The 15,833-nt window shown below is 35.5% G+C and overlaps 1 protein-coding gene and 1 pseudogene across 1 annotated transcript; one reads left to right on the top strand and one right to left on the bottom strand.

Moving 5' to 3' along the window:
* Positions 1 to 5,760: 5,760 nt before the first annotated feature.
* Positions 5,761 to 10,145, bottom strand: LOC138312633 (uncharacterized). Its single transcript, XM_069253429.1, has 6 exons — positions 9,980 to 10,145; positions 8,504 to 8,627; positions 8,008 to 8,094; positions 7,711 to 7,863; positions 7,025 to 7,099; positions 5,761 to 6,206 (listed from the first exon to the last, which is right to left on the bottom strand). Exons 1-6 carry the CDS (start codon positions 10,008 to 10,010, stop codon positions 6,161 to 6,163), a joined length of 516 nt encoding a protein of 171 aa, XP_069109530.1. The 5' UTR covers positions 10,011 to 10,145; the 3' UTR covers positions 5,761 to 6,160.
* Positions 10,146 to 12,870: 2,725 nt separating this feature from the next.
* Positions 12,871 to 15,448, top strand: LOC138312631 (uncharacterized; annotated as a pseudogene).
* The last annotated feature ends 385 nt before the right edge of the window (positions 15,449 to 15,833 follow it).

Below are 15,833 nucleotides of genomic sequence, written 5' to 3'. Positions count from 1 at the left end.
AATCCGTGTTTGTATTAGTTAAATACATTTTTATTCATCATGTACATGTATTCGTGAGTTCCGGATCCTGCTTCCGTTATTGTTTTAATTTCTTATAGATTTCGTCCGTAAGGATTGTTCTTCAAATTTATCATATATATATATTAAAATTTTAAGATAAATTCAGTGTCTTGTAAATATATATATACATATCGTAGCCGAATACTTAAAACTAGCACTTTACACTATTTGACAATCTGATAATAGCCTACAATAGATCTTTTACCAATATTTTCAAAGCAGATTATTGATGATAATCATATACTCATATATCCTTATTATATATTCGAATAAAACGTAAGTTTATATCTTCCGTCTTATAATTACTAAGACTTTAGATTTCACCGTTGAAAATAGAAGCCAAGCGTTATACAACTTATTATATTTCCTAAAACTTACACTTTCTCCCAATTACAAAGTTTAAACGTACCGACAAGCAAATAAATATTGTCATTATATAGATATATCTCTTTCAGTGATTTGTGTTATTTACCTGTATACGACGGATGTTATTTACCTGTAGATTACATATTAACTACCAGTGGTATGTTATTTACCTGTATACGACGGATGTTATTTACCTGTAGATCACAGGTTAACTACCAGTGGTGTGTTATTTACCTGTATACGACGGTGTTATTTACCTTTTAAGATTATCTATCAACTTTGTTCACTTTCACATTTACAAGTAACCAGAAACGAATATACAGTATATGCATAAACCACAAATATTCTGGCATCCCTGGTACACATATTTCACGCTATGATTTATACATACAAGTTAAAGTAATTGTTTATATTGAACGGACCTGGTGAATCTTAAGATCATTTGAAAAATTAAAGACAGTTTAACTGCACAACTTACAAAACTTAATAGTTCTTTTGATTCCTTTAGTTGGCAGAAACAGAGGAGTACGAAGCGCGGGGGGAGGGAGGGAGCAATTCCCCCCTCTTCCCCCCCCCCCCCCATTTTTGCCGAGTGAAATGTTCTTAAAATGCCCATTCGTAAGAAAAAAGGGTCCTCCTGCACTTTTTTTTTCGTAACTCATCGTAGAAAATTCCCCCTTTAATAATGGAAAACTAGACTAAAAAGTCCATCAAGGGATTATACTATTTCAAAAAATGTCTCTTAAAAGATTTATTTGTTTATATGTCTTAGCATGACAACTAATTCATTATTATTTTGAGTTGCACAACAATGTGCCGATGGTGCGAATCCGGTATGTTCAGATCGAGCAAGTTTGCATAATAGTTTGACGACACTTCACAATTATAATTTCTAAAAGCAATAATAACTACGGTATAAATCGAAAAATTACCGTGTTAAAAACGCTTTAAAATCATCAAAAATACATTTTAAAAGTCATCTCAGCTATTCTAAATCGTAATTTTTTCCCGGTGGAGACCTACGGACCCCCCATACACCAAAATCTCGTGCCTTTGGCGCTCGCAAAATCTTTAAAATACAACGTAAAACTCAAATCATTATAAATCGTAATATTTTTGCGGGATCCCCTGACCCCCAAACATCCAAAATCTCGAGAGTTCGGCGCTCGCCGGTAATTTGCGTATTCATTAATTTCCTGTTAGCGATACCACTGTCTATAGAAGTGTACAAAGGTAAAAAAAAATATATAAAGTATCCCCTGTGGGTGCGGGGGCGGGGGGGGTGAAGGTAGTAGGGTCGGGGTACATAATATTAAGGACCCCCCCCCCCCCCCGCCACTGAGAAAGGTATATGTTTTCATTAATTTAAAAAGGAATGATAACACAACCTAGCAAGTATGCAATGAGGAGGAGTACAAGTAACTTTAAAAAAAATTAAATCTTGTAACAAAACGTGGCTAAATACTTACGTTTTAGTATGTAACGTTTTAGACTATTCTATTTTTTGTTATTACATTTACATGTATATAAAGTGTCTAAGTAAGCCATCATTGGCTGGACATGTCGTACATTTGAGGTAGTATTACTTTTATGAAATGTTTTTTTTTAGGTTTTAAGATGTTTGACACCTTAATAAAACAAAGGATTGATTATGTTGTTATAAAGATTATAGTCTGTATGACACAACAGGCTTAATTAGCGGTATTTAAGTGAATAAGGAAATTGTCGATGGCACACCGGGTTTTGTCAAGGACGTAGATAAATTATAAATCTTTTTGCGTTAGTACAGAAACTTCCTTTGCGTACCATATTTTTGGAAAAACGATAGAGATTTCTGGAGTTCTTTTGCGTCCTTTATAAAATACATGTAACAGTATCAGCTGTATATAACAATGTGATAATTGGAGTCAGTATACTATCTAAGTATTCCATACAAAATAAAGATCTTTTAAATCATTAAGGATAATAAACTTAATGAGTTTTTCACTTTGCCTATAACTCTGAGTGGCAAGTAACGTAATGTTTCTAACCCATTGATTTCACCACACAGCTCGGCGGGCAAAACGATTTTGATACATTGTAGGCGAACCAATCAGCAAACACCTGAATCTTTGCATGTGGGCGGAGCAAAATTCTATCGTCTATCTATTACAAATATATTTTTTGGAAAGTACACGAGTGTTTTTACAAGATATCATTCCTCTACGTACTACATTTCCTGGCGATAGAAAAGATACAATATAACCTGAAAATACATTTTTCAGAAATATCGATTTTATTCAGTGTTTCTTTGTGTATAACTACAATACAATGTTTCGTTTATTAGAGTGTAGGATACAATGTATATTATGCATTTTTTGCTTTAAATTCACAAAGTTAGGTTTTAGGAAACTTGGGATCAGACTAATTGTAAACGTAAATTTAATACAACTCGTGTAAGATGTATTATGCATTTTCCCTTTAAATTCATAAAGTTATGTTTAAAGAAATAACATATTTAAATCATGTAATAAATACCAAATGACGTGTCCGGTAGGTTTTGATTATTAACACAAAAACGCAACTATTTCATATAAAAAAGCAGACAATGTAGTAACAAAAAAAAAAAAACAAAAAACTAAAACTTACCTCTCCAATCTGGGCAATATGGCGCCTTCCACGAACTTGCAACTGCAAATCACAAAGATAACGCACTAAGAAATGCGTATCTCCACGGTTAAGGGTACGTTTCGTCATGTTGCCGGATGAAGATGCGAATGACCACTTGTTGGTGTAACACTCGTTTTTACGATGGCCCAACGCGACTGGCGAATATTGTTATAAAAACAACGTCTGCGAAGGATCGGTGTTCGACACCTATGCCCGAAAACTTAATTGTTGTTTATTTATACAGACAATCAACGTCACCCGTCATAAGACATGTCAAATCTGGTTTAGATAACATTTGATATTTGTCATTTGTCGTTACAATTGGTTAATATAGATGTCAATTATTAACAATAAAACGTTTTAGTTAAATGCAGATAGTTATCTTTAATTACACCTTTATTAGTTCCATCAGTGTATTTGGTAACCTCGGATGCAGGAAAATACATATCACGAGTTTTCCGTGACTTCAGTGGGCTGTTCCATAGGGGCGCACGTCTGAAACCAAACGCTTCGAGGGTGTGCTCATTGCCGTGCGATTACTGCCATTGGGACCTGTATTTGGTGCGCCTTAGGATTGTGTCGGTGGGCGTGTGCCGCGGGGTGGGGTAGTGCTGGGGTGTGTAAAATCTATGGATAAGCAGTCGCTGTGATCAAGTGGGGTTGTCGCCGGTCATGAAACTAATTTCGATACCCGACTCAACTTGCAGCCTTACGATTAGAACCACCTTAATGAGACTTTAATCCTTAAGGTATAGCACTCTCCATGTGCTAGGCGCCATCTCGTGGGTGGGGGTGCATTTTGGGGTAGGGGCATGACTCAAGGGGCTACTTGGGCTTGAATCAGACACAAATTGGACAGCATAAATATGCGATCGTGGCTCGGGGTTTATTTTTTTCACAAGGGTTGGACTTAAAGATATGTACAAATGACTTAATTAACTCAGGTTTTTAAGGATTTTAATTAATTTTTATTTCCTCCCTGTTGACATTCACTTAACATATTAAATAAACTATAACTGTTAACATGCTTCATACCTTCAGTTGGTGATTATAGTAGTCATTACTATATTCATTATGAAGCCTCGGTTTTTTTCCACTCATTTAAAAAGAATATCGTTATTTAAATTTACAGTCCGGACCCCATTTATGTGAAAAATGTGCTAATATAAATAGTTATATTTTCTTTTATTTCTCAAACTCAAAATGATATCAGGGAATAAAAAATCGATTTTTTAGAATTTCCCTTGTAAAAGACTGGTTATTTGCAATACGGAAAAGCAAATGAAAAAAGTTTGGGTAACCTCACCGCTATTTCTTTTTAAAATTAGGAACTCTAGATTTTCCTACATACAGATTAAATTTTCGGTATGATAATTGTTAAAAAAAACTATAGGCGATAAATCTGTGAGCGCAAATGATAATAACGTAGCAATCGATACCTACCCGCAAGGGAGCTAACTCTGTAATATGCAAAGACGGAATAGTTTGTCTATATAATAGCATGCATCGGATTCATAACGAGACTATTTCCATAGAGATAGCAGAATTAGCTTTAGGCAGCTAGATCCTTTTTCATGTTTTAGAAATAAAATGTGTTAACAGTGAGAACTAAAATTGAACCAGATTTTCTATAAAACTATTTTTAGACGTTTTTGTACATAGAGTACTCACTGTGGTGGATCCACATCTAAACTGTAAGAATTCTCAGATCCCTGTGGAATATTCCACCAATCATAAATATCTTTGCCAAACTTCCCACAATTCCTAAAGGCAATAATAACAATATATAGTGTTGATGGGATATTGTTAAAGGCCCATTACCTTTCCGGTGCAAAATATAAAGGTTTCTTAAAAAACATTAATAACATCAGATAATGCATACCGATGACTTAAAATAAGGTTACGACACCAAACATATGCAAAATTTCCTGAGAATAATATGAAAACAGTGGAGAGTCAATTCGCTGTTTTGCCGTCTGGCGTAGTGATAGTCAACTACTGCGCGGTATTTAGGACGAAGGCGGGAAACATCATACGACCCGTGTTATGAAAATAAACATTTTATTTATTTTAATCAAATCGTTCAGAAGGTGATGATAAATGTAGTATTAACGGTAAGTTAATAATTCTTAAGTCTCTAAAAAAAATATCGATCTTGTTTTACATTCCCATTTTAGAAATTAAAAGCCGTTTCGGAAAGGTAGTGGGCCTTTAAACAAAATGCACCGTTAATAAATATTCTTGTATTTTGTGATGGGGCCGCGGTAGACGAGTGGGTATTTTGTGATGGGGCCGCGGTAGACGAGTGGTAGACAAGATTTCTCGACATATTACCACAGGCCCTCCACCTCTGGGTCGCGAGTTGAAATCCATGTGGGATAGTTGCCTAGTACTGGCCTCTGGGTGGTGGTTTTTCTCCGTGTAGTCCGGCTTTCCTGAACCAACAAAATCTGACACGTTCTTACACTATCCTATCTGCTAATAGGACATTAAACTAATAAAACCCTTGTATTTTGTGTCTTGGTATGAATTACGGTTGTTTGATCAAACGTACAGTGAGATCAAATAGTTTATCTCCCACACGATTTGGTTCTTCCATTAAAAAGTTCGGTAGTACACCGAGTGGTTTTGTGAGAAGTAACGTGTTTTCGGATTAGATGAGTAATTAATAACCGAAAGCAAACAGAGAAAATAAACAAACATTTATTAAAGACAAGAAATGACATTCTACTATGGATTTCACACAATGGATTTCCTGTGTCAATGGCCAATATTTACAGAGGAAAATTGAGTATTCTTTAGGCTTCCGTTAAATCATGCACGTCTTTCTGTCTGTGGTAAGTGTCCAGTCGTCCATCTATAGTGGTAAGTGTCCAGCCGTCCATCTATAGTGGTAAGTGTCCAGTCGTCCATCTATAGTGGTAAGTGTCCAGCCGTCCATCTATAGTGGTAAGTGTCCAGCCGTCCATCTATAGTGGTAAGTGTCCAGCCGTCCATCTATATAGTGGTAAGTGTCCAGTCGTACATCTATAGTGGTAAGTGTCCAGCCATCCATCTATATAGTGGTAAGTGTCCAGCCGTCCATCTATACCCAGCGGGTCGGGTTTTCAAATACAGGTCTTGTAACCATCCTGAAAACCAAAATAACAATGTGAAAGGTAAAGAACGATAACTCGTACTTCCCTCCTCCTTAAGTTTCCATCCCGCTTTGAGACGGTGACATCTTACATAGTCTAATCATTATAGTCTCAGTAAAATTTAAAGTTGTGTGAATATGGATGCTTATATATGATGGTTCAGATCCATGAAAGCACTAATATACTATTGCCATAGCGGTAAATGTCGCATGACATATCACACGTTTTGAAACTTGTTTCAAACTTTCAGGTAATATGGGAAAACCAAGTTGCATCACGTGACCGACACCCGATCGCGAGTCGTATCACGTGGTCAATATCGGCAATACCCGTACAGATCGGAATAGATCGGAACAGTTCGGAGACTTCCGGGCTGTTTTAAACGTGTACACGTCAAAATCAATATTTTTATTTAATTGTTTAATAACTTAGCTAATACGAACTTTACAAAAGTCAGTAATTATCGAAAGTTGAAAACTTAGAGAGGCGGAGAAAATATGTAGAACACTTTAAATACTTTTTCTATGCCAAAAATACAACAAGTCACAGACCATACAACTTAAATGGCTTTCTTTGTATTATCGGCAATTTTAAGTTATAAACATTATGATGAGTTTTTTGCATCAGCATCTTTTTTTCTTGTAAAGCCTTTAGTTTAGAAGCCATAATAGATAAACGTTGATTGATTGTGATCACAAGAACTTTTTGCGAAATTTGAAATTATAAGAACTTTTTTCGAAATTGGAATATTTATCACTCTTCTAATACTAAGTAGAAGTTGGAACCATCCCGAAGATTTCGTGATAACTTACCTCATGCCTAGACGACCAGGCCGTGCTCCTTCTCCCGCGGACACAAACGACTGGAAAGTTCTCACTGCCAGTACCCTGTCCAAACAAAAACGTACAAATGTATTGTATTGAAACAAAAACATTGGGCTTAATAAGTTTTTCATTAACTGTAATATTTGAATCTCTCAAGATGGTTCAATGTAGCACCATCCACAGGCGCACGGATTATGGTATAGATGTCTTGGTGTTATTCTCCGAAGTCGTAATATTATTAAAGCATATTCACAAGACATACTGTCAGATTATTTTTTGGCTGCAAATTCCCGGGATGCAAACTAGTATATGATGGTCTAGTGCCAATTATAATGTATAAATATCAAAATTCAAATAAAGAAGATTAATAAATTTGTCGTATATGTGACCAATGATTTTGCTAATCAGATTTTATTACATAACCTTTAAGAACCCGATATGCAAATTAATCTAAACAGCGTGATTTGTGGGTAGGCAATTGTATCTGTATCTAGATTGTATGACTTCCCAATATTCCTATATATATTGCTTAAGCGAACGAGGAAATTATCTTGTGTGAAATAAAAACGGTTACAACATACACACACACAAACTGTACAAAATATTAGCGATTCCTAATATATGCTGCAGGTTTTAATACGGAATCTGCCGAGATATACCGAATAGAGACTTACTTCTGACACCTGTTGGGGACTGTATCCATGACAACACGGGGTCCCAGGTAGCGGACGGTGTATGGCGGACACATACGTCCAGGCATCTGGGGGCGGATGGTGTTCATTAGATTTGACGGTCTCCTGTAGGTCACAGTCGGAATGTGAAATCCTCTGTTTAACACATCAATGCAAATCATGTCAGAAAACAACTTCTTGTTCAATCAAAGGCACCTGTAATCGCATTAGAAAGAGTTACATCGTCTTAATTGTAATATTCGTTTTTCCCATTACGAATACGTTAACTTATATAGTTACCTGACAGGTGCGAACATTCCGCTTCCGGTATTTGGAACACCAGCAACCAAGCCGCTTAGTCCGGCTATGTCAAGTGTTCCAACGACCCTAGAATTTAAAAAAAAATGTAGAATTTAAGTTTATTCTAAATAGTTAGAATGATTTATTGTCGTTTAGGGGTGGAAGAAAAGCGTAGTACTTGGAGGAAAAAACATCGACCCGCAGTCAGTATAACTATCAACTGCCGCACTTGAGTTTTGAACTTGCGACCAAAGACGCAAGACTGCATTTGGCTATCACATCCGCAACTAATTCAAAATAATTATCAAAATGCTGCTTTGTAATTTATGAAGATTGGATGCCGCCACTGTGTGTTCTTAGTTGAAGTAAAGCTATCCACGTGGCTCAATTGCATGCAGAATTCAGGAGTTAAATTTACGGTTTTTTAAAATCATAATTTTTTCCACTAAAATTGAATGTCTTGATATAAATAACTTTAATAGTATTTTCTACTCACATTTCACACTCATCGTCGAGAGATATCACGAGATTATCGCCTTCGTAACGAGATCTGAACTCAGGACACGTGCGTTCGGGCTCAAATTGTTGGCAATGTGCGGTGGCAACGACTAGGATGATGTCTGAAACAGAAGGTATGGAATTGGCAAAAGGACGTAGAGGAATTTATAATGGTCCGAGGCGTCGGGTTTGTGTTTAGACTTAAATAGTTTGCAAAACATCAAGTGACTAATATCACAAAAGGACGGTATTTAAAAGGATGCTTATACGCATCTTCAATACTCCAGGTGTTCCGATCACTTACGATCTCTACACCCCTGGACTATATCTCATAGTAAAATTGAAGGCAGCTCAGCGGAAAACATTTGACCAATCGCAGGCTAGCAAAGATTTCCTTTGAAGACTACATAGAGATCGTAAGTGATCGGAACCCCTGGAATATCGAGGATGTCCTATACGATGTTTATCATGTTCTGTATACATTTTGATGTAAGAGTCTCTTCCTGCATCATGACATAACAATGGTCCAGTAAAAATACGAAAAATAGAGGCCTAACCTCAAAAAATAATTGTAACAGAATTTGTTTTCTATATTTTGAGTCGGAGGTTCTTAACACGAAAAAGTCACCAAATCATTATGGCATTTTCTCTTCGGGTGTCTCTGGTGTGTGGGTTACCCTAAAGGTAAATGAAGAGGTGTCCCGAAAGAAGCAAAACAACTTTTCATTTCAGTCAGCCAGTGAAATTGCAGCTCTCGCTTATGCATAATGCATTGCAAAAATTGCATAATGATTTTCTATTGTCCGATCTAGAAAATTTGCGTGTTATTTTTGTTGAGACGGGATATTTTGATATAGTTGTCTCTTTTAGGTGAGAATAGCCTACATAGAAAATGAATTAATAACTATCTAAACACTTGAGACGGTATTAAATGAATAATTCTTGCAAGACGTGGCATGCAATTTGGAGTTAAAAAAAGCATTGACAAAACCCAATAGACAAACTTTGAACATTCGTGTTATCTCTGCGACTCAAGTAAAATGTTTTACATGTAAAGTCTTTAATCCACAAATTGTATTTTAGAAGATTACACTAAAATAAGTATCAATGGTACAGTATTAATATTTCAACAATAGTTTTTTTTTCGCTGTTACAAAGACATAATTATGCAATTTTGATGTCGCCATACCTTTTTCCAATTCAATTAAAATTACACTTGCAAATAACGCATAAAATGAAATTAAAAAAATACACAGATCAAGAGAGAAGGACTAAAATAATGGCGATTGAAGTAATATTCAATAAAAAGTTTTATTACTTGTATTGCCATGATTTTGACAATTAAAACGTTAATTATGAGACACCATGCATTGGTTATATATATTTGGCTGATACAAATGTCTCAGAGCAAGCACATTCCTTTTTGTCTATGTTGACAATGAAAATAGATAAAAGTATACCGTCCAGTACTTACAGATACATGTTGACTGTACAAAGGCATTCATGGCGCTGGTAGACAGTTCCTCTGTGTCGTTCCTGGCACTAGTGTATGTAGTATATGTCGGTATGGGTTGTCCTGGGGTTGATATCGGTATTTATAGACCCCTGCTAATCACTAACCCGACCCATACAGACATGTAACGTCAACAACATGACGCTGATGACGTCAAATGAGGCTCAGCGAATCAGATAGCAGTGGGCATGCATGTCTAGTACTGGACAAACAAACAAGGGGCACCGACAGGAGATTTGAATAATACCATAACTCAGCGAGCGAATTTTAAAAACAAACAAATAAGCAATAAATTATTGTGTAAATCATTATTACTGACGATAATAAAAACAAATCTGTGTCTTTTCTGTGCACGGGCTACCATTATAGAGAATATAAATATGTATTATATAGGTATAACTGACCCTCCACATAGAGCTCGTCTGATTAATCTCTAGTTGTCAGAGAACGTCAGATGTAATGTCCAAATGTTCTGTCCATCACATTCAGGGGAACAATAAGGGGCTACGATCTTTATTAACGATGTTTTTCAAAATCTTTTCCTGACTCTTCTATAGTTTTTTTTATTGGTGTGTGGCTTTACAAAACGTAAATTATATTGTATTTAAATACTACACATTCCATTTCATCGCAGTAACTGAATGTCCTCTAAACTTTCTGGACACCTCGTCCTCAGCCCTTCTCACTCAGCATGTTACTAGCGGCTACTCCAAGGTCAGTAACACACGCTTGGCATGTTGCGGACGTAATTACTTGCTAATTCTGGACATATTTGTGGTATGAAAAGTCGTGAAGAAGTTCGACAGGGCTGGTGGCGCGTACCAACTGTTGATTAATATAGCAAGCGGGATATGCACTTGTATACATTTGATTAATTAAAACGGTTTCATTGATGTTGTTTGTTTAATCTAAACAACTTGCATTTATTATATGACCATGCGGTGTGAAATACGGATTAAACTATACTATTAGTTCAAATGTCTAGTCGTGTGACTTTTAGAATGAAAATAAAAATTATTTACAATGTGTACCATATATTGTCTTTTTTTGTTCTATATCCAAAAATTCAGTTAACTATATAAAAGGAAATTTGATTCAGTTTTGATATAAATATCAATCGGATCCGAATCCTGACTCTAATTGTGAAAATCGTAAGAGGATTATAACTAGAGTGATCTATATGAATTCACTCAATTTTCCAAAAACGTTTAGTTATATATTTATGATCAAGAAAGCACCACCGTATTAATCATTGAGCAACTGCGATGTGTATGGGATTTCATAAGCTCTGTTATATACAAACTGTCCCTTGTCCCTTCTTTGTCAAACATCACGCCGGACAACTCATTACTGAAGCCGTGGCACGATCATCAGCGCCTGTCTTGTAAGAGTTACCTCCCGTCGTTCAATCAGAACGTTATGGTTTTCAACCGTGTTAATTAGTATTAGTATATAGAAGTGATGTTTTTTTTATCTTTATAACGTCTCAAGTCCGAGTGAGATGCATGATATTGAATGATTTGCCAATTCCATACAGTAATTATGTAAAGTTCTAGTAACAAGCTTTGCTACAAACCCACTTGGAAAATTAACGCATTTTGAAAAATTATTTCAAAGTGCGTTAAATATGGTGCAGGTTCAACACACTTTGAAAAAACCCCTTATTTTTCATTTTACGTTAATATGGTACATATCGACGCACTGTGAATAAAAAAGTTGTTACGAATGAAACAACTATCATTACTTGAGTACTGTGTAAAGTTTAGAAACATTTACTAATATAGATAATATTTTTTACAAATGCCTTTTATGCTTCAGATTCAGATGATTGAAATGAAATATTATTAAAATTATAGTAACATGTAATTTCATCTTCTATTCACATTATCTTTAAATCATAAGTATATACTATTTGTTAATTATTTAGATTTATTGAAGTTATTGTTGTGATATAGGACCGAGAGCGTAGACTCAGCTCATTAGTAAGGATTTTATTATGCGGTTTACGTCATATAAAACGAATCAAAGATCATTATTTTTATATTAGATTTATTTTTTGCCATTTTTTATTTGGTTTAAACAATATTTCATTCAATTCAATAACGATACAGTACAATGTACATGTCAAAAAGGTTGGATACAGAAACAAGTACAATGCACTTATACTAATCCGTCTCCATATATATATAACTCATAAGCAATAGGACAGTACTGATGTCAGAATTTTCAGTGCTATTTATACAGTGATTCGGTAGGGAAAGGGAATGGTGCACAGATTTAGTAGAGAAAAATGGTGTTTATTTTTCAACCATACAAAACCAGAGATTTGTTGATAAATCGGCTATAGTTTGATCATTAGTAAAACTAACACGGGTCATGATAATATACCCAATATACGAAAAAGATCAGATTGGTTTTAAGATGGACAGTAGAGTAGTACTGATGGATATATGTGACGGCGACTGACAAAATGGGCCCAGATGCGGCGATTGTGACGTCGAGAAAAATGACGTTAAAGTTTTGCGCGCAAGTTTTGTCGACGTGAACACGTGTATTTCAGAAAATTGTATTTACCATCGTTCATTTACCACGCATTTTATGTGCACTTAGAGAGACATAGGCCTAGATAATCAAAATCAAATTAAATCAAATGTTTAGACGTACGTATTTTCCTTGTCAACAAGTCAAAAGTGTCGGTTGGTTGATATATCATTAAACAAGTAGCTGCAATAAATACACGTGTAATTTCTACAAAAATGCCAACGCTGGAGGTATTGTTCTCGCGTTTTCAACAAACGCCGAAAATTTAGAAGTTAATGCAAATTAAATGAAATTGATAAAGTGGTGACTTATCGTGTCCCCGTTTTTCGACTGAATGATCAATGGGAGATAACTCTAACACACAATATGTTGTCGGCGGACATAGCGTAGTTTGTTTACAGTAGTTACGAAATGAAACCACCATGAACTATGAGCCAGGAGAGCTGTACAAGTACCATTCCATCTGAATTTTTGGAGGACCAAGATATACATTTTATTACAGAATTGAATGAGGTAGATGAACTTTACTTTTGTACAAATTTACATGTAGAATGTGAAAATTCTGATGATTTGTCGAATGAAGATAACATAAATTACGAGTCCGATTCGGAGGAAAGCGAGGGCTGTCTGACTGTAGCTCTAGAATTGTGCGACGAAGATAATAAGGAATACATAATTCAGTCAAAATTCAGTAATGACACTTGTGGTTGTAAAGATTTTTATAATGGACAACCGTGCAGTTCAATTTTCGATTTCAACGACATAGTAGATTACAGAGAGTCGTGCAAGGAGCTGTCACGGGAAGAACTTGATCTCATAATAAAATCTCAGTTATTTGCACATAGACGGTCGGGATACAGCACACAGTCAAAAAAGCACAAAGTTAAAGAGAGGGAAAGACCATACCAGGAGTATTACTTCAATGGCAGCAGGGTGTGTCGTCAGACGTTTTGTTTTTTACACGGTGTTGAAAAGAAAAAAAATATTAGCTATTGCAAAATCGCTTGATAATGATGGATTAAGACCTAGAGTCCACGGTAGAGTTGGAAAGTCACTGTTCATGGTCTTACCTATGATGACAGGGAAAGAATCAAAACATTCCTTTGTAAATATGCTAGAGACAATGCTTTGCCTCTACCAGGTAGACTTCCTAATTTTAAGGATTCTCGTGTCCTGCTCTTGCCATCCGATAAAACATCTGAAGATATTTTTAAGATGTACCAAAACTCTGTCAGAAAAAACAGGATGCAGACAAGTAAGTCTGAGGACATTCCAGAGGCTATGGAAGGATCTATGTCCTCATATTGTTATTAATAAGCCATGTACAGACCTTTGCCAGCAGTGTCAGGAATTTGCTCTAAAATTAGCAAATAGTGGATCCCTGGCAGAAGAGGAGAAAACCATTCTCTTGACATCTTTCAATGCACATGTCATTCTAGCAAAGGATGAAAGAGACCATTACAGGAAACAATGTAGAAGCAGCAAGGAAAATTATTCTGCTTTGCCTGATAGTAATAAGTCCAATGGTAAGTTCGATATTTAAGAATAATATGCATGACTTGTACAATAGATACAAATTACATGTACAGTGTTTATTATTATTAGATAATAATCAAAGATATTTCAATTCAGGTGTTGTTTTTAATGGTAGAAATATATGTAATATAGATCTATAAACTAATTTAGTAAATTAAGTACATGTACAAGACCAAGTTCTGGTACATGCATATTGTGGCGTTTAAAATTGTATTTCTTAAAAATTACAGGAACTTAGGAGAGGGTAATAAAACTATATATTAAAATAAACAATATTACAAAAACTCTGCAGATGGACAGCATATACATGTTTTCATGTTTGTAAACACAGGGACTTGTAACGTAGGTTGTGAGAAAGTCTGTTGTGTATACATGTGTGCTATATACTATATATAGTATATAGCACACATGTATACACAGCAGACTTTCTCACAACCTACGTTACAAGTCCCTGTGTTTGTAAACACACGTTACGATTTACCTACACGCTGTGTATGTGTAGGCCTAAACATATATATAATAATCAATCGCGCAAGATCCATCGAATGACATTATCTTAATTTGACAGAATAGCTATAGAATAAAGCAATTTAGCACAGTTAATCACTTACTCATTGGTTTACAGCGAATGACAGATGTGTAGTCACCGGGCTTCAAATGAAAACACAAGAGTTTAACAAGGGCGATAACTTGTCACAAATATTTAAAGTACACACCTATGAAATTTAAAAGTCTTTAGACAAGACACTTATGAAATGGATAAACTACGAATTGACCTGTAAACATGGATATAAACTGTCAAATTCACTTTGTGAATACTTGTATTAAACTGACAGAATGTTTTTTGGTGCATGCATTTATCTTTTGTTGTTTTATTTGTACAGAGAACTTGCCACAATCAGTTGATACAGCCATGCACTACACTTGGGATATGCTCAACAGGTCCACTTCCCTCACCACCATTCCCCAACAAGTGGGACCTGTGTATTTTTTAGAACACCAAGGAAAATGTAATGTTTTTGGAATGTGTTTCTGAAGGATCAGGTAATAAAAAAGTGTCACATTTCATATGTTAAAATTTTCACGATTTACACATAACAACATGTATGTTAGGGTTTATAATTATTATATGTATTTATATCGACTTGAAACGGTTTGAGGGACTGATAAAATTTTGAACCGTATCAAAAGTATTCACATTGTAATGATCGGGTATATTAGGGTTACCATAGAGTAAAGTGTTAATACCATAGTCATAAAAACATACCATTCTTGTTTGTTGGTAATTTAGACAATGGAGAAGGAAATGTTCAGAAGTTTCGTCAGATTGGTTACACGAGCGGCGAGGACTAACTACAAGATTACGATGATATAGATGAGAGTGTAGAGAACTGCAATGCTATCTAAGACGGGAGTGGTGAATCTGGCCATGCCTTGCCTTACAATAATAATAGTAGAGAGGGACAGCTTGGATATCAGTGTTAAGGAAGTGTTTGAGACAGGTAATAGATGGATTAAATTTTATAATGTCCGGAAGCGAGTTCCATAGGTCCACAGAAGAAGTTAGAAAGGAGTCTTTGTAAAGGTTAGTGCGGCATGGAGGTTGATAGAAAGAATCGGTTTCCCTTGTGTTGTATGAGTGAATATTACGATAACGAGCTGAGAGCATGTTAGTTAGGTATTAAGGGGGGGCACTGACCATGAACAATCTGATGGAATTGAATGATTTAGTGTTTTC

Source organism: Argopecten irradians, unplaced genomic scaffold (genome assembly GCF_041381155.1).
Source record: "Argopecten irradians isolate NY unplaced genomic scaffold, Ai_NY scaffold_0402, whole genome shotgun sequence".
Lineage (NCBI taxonomy): Eukaryota > Metazoa > Mollusca > Bivalvia > Pectinida > Pectinidae > Argopecten > Argopecten irradians.
Note: the sequence above shows the minus strand (reverse complement) of the source record. Positions and strands in the feature narration are given on the sequence as shown.

Excerpts from the sequence above, each read along its gene's own strand:
- LOC138312633 (XM_069253429.1), bottom strand. The coding sequence starts at position 10,010 with ATGAATGCCTTTGTACAGTCAACATGTATCT. Across the intron at positions 8,095-8,503 it reads CTCGACGATGAGTGTGAAAT|GGTCGTTGGAACACTTGACA; the intron begins GTGAGTAGAAAA and ends TTTAAATTCTAG. Across the intron at positions 7,864-8,007 it reads GGAATGTTCGCACCTGTCAG|AGGATTTCACATTCCGACTG; the intron begins GTAACTATATAA and ends TGTGTTAAACAG.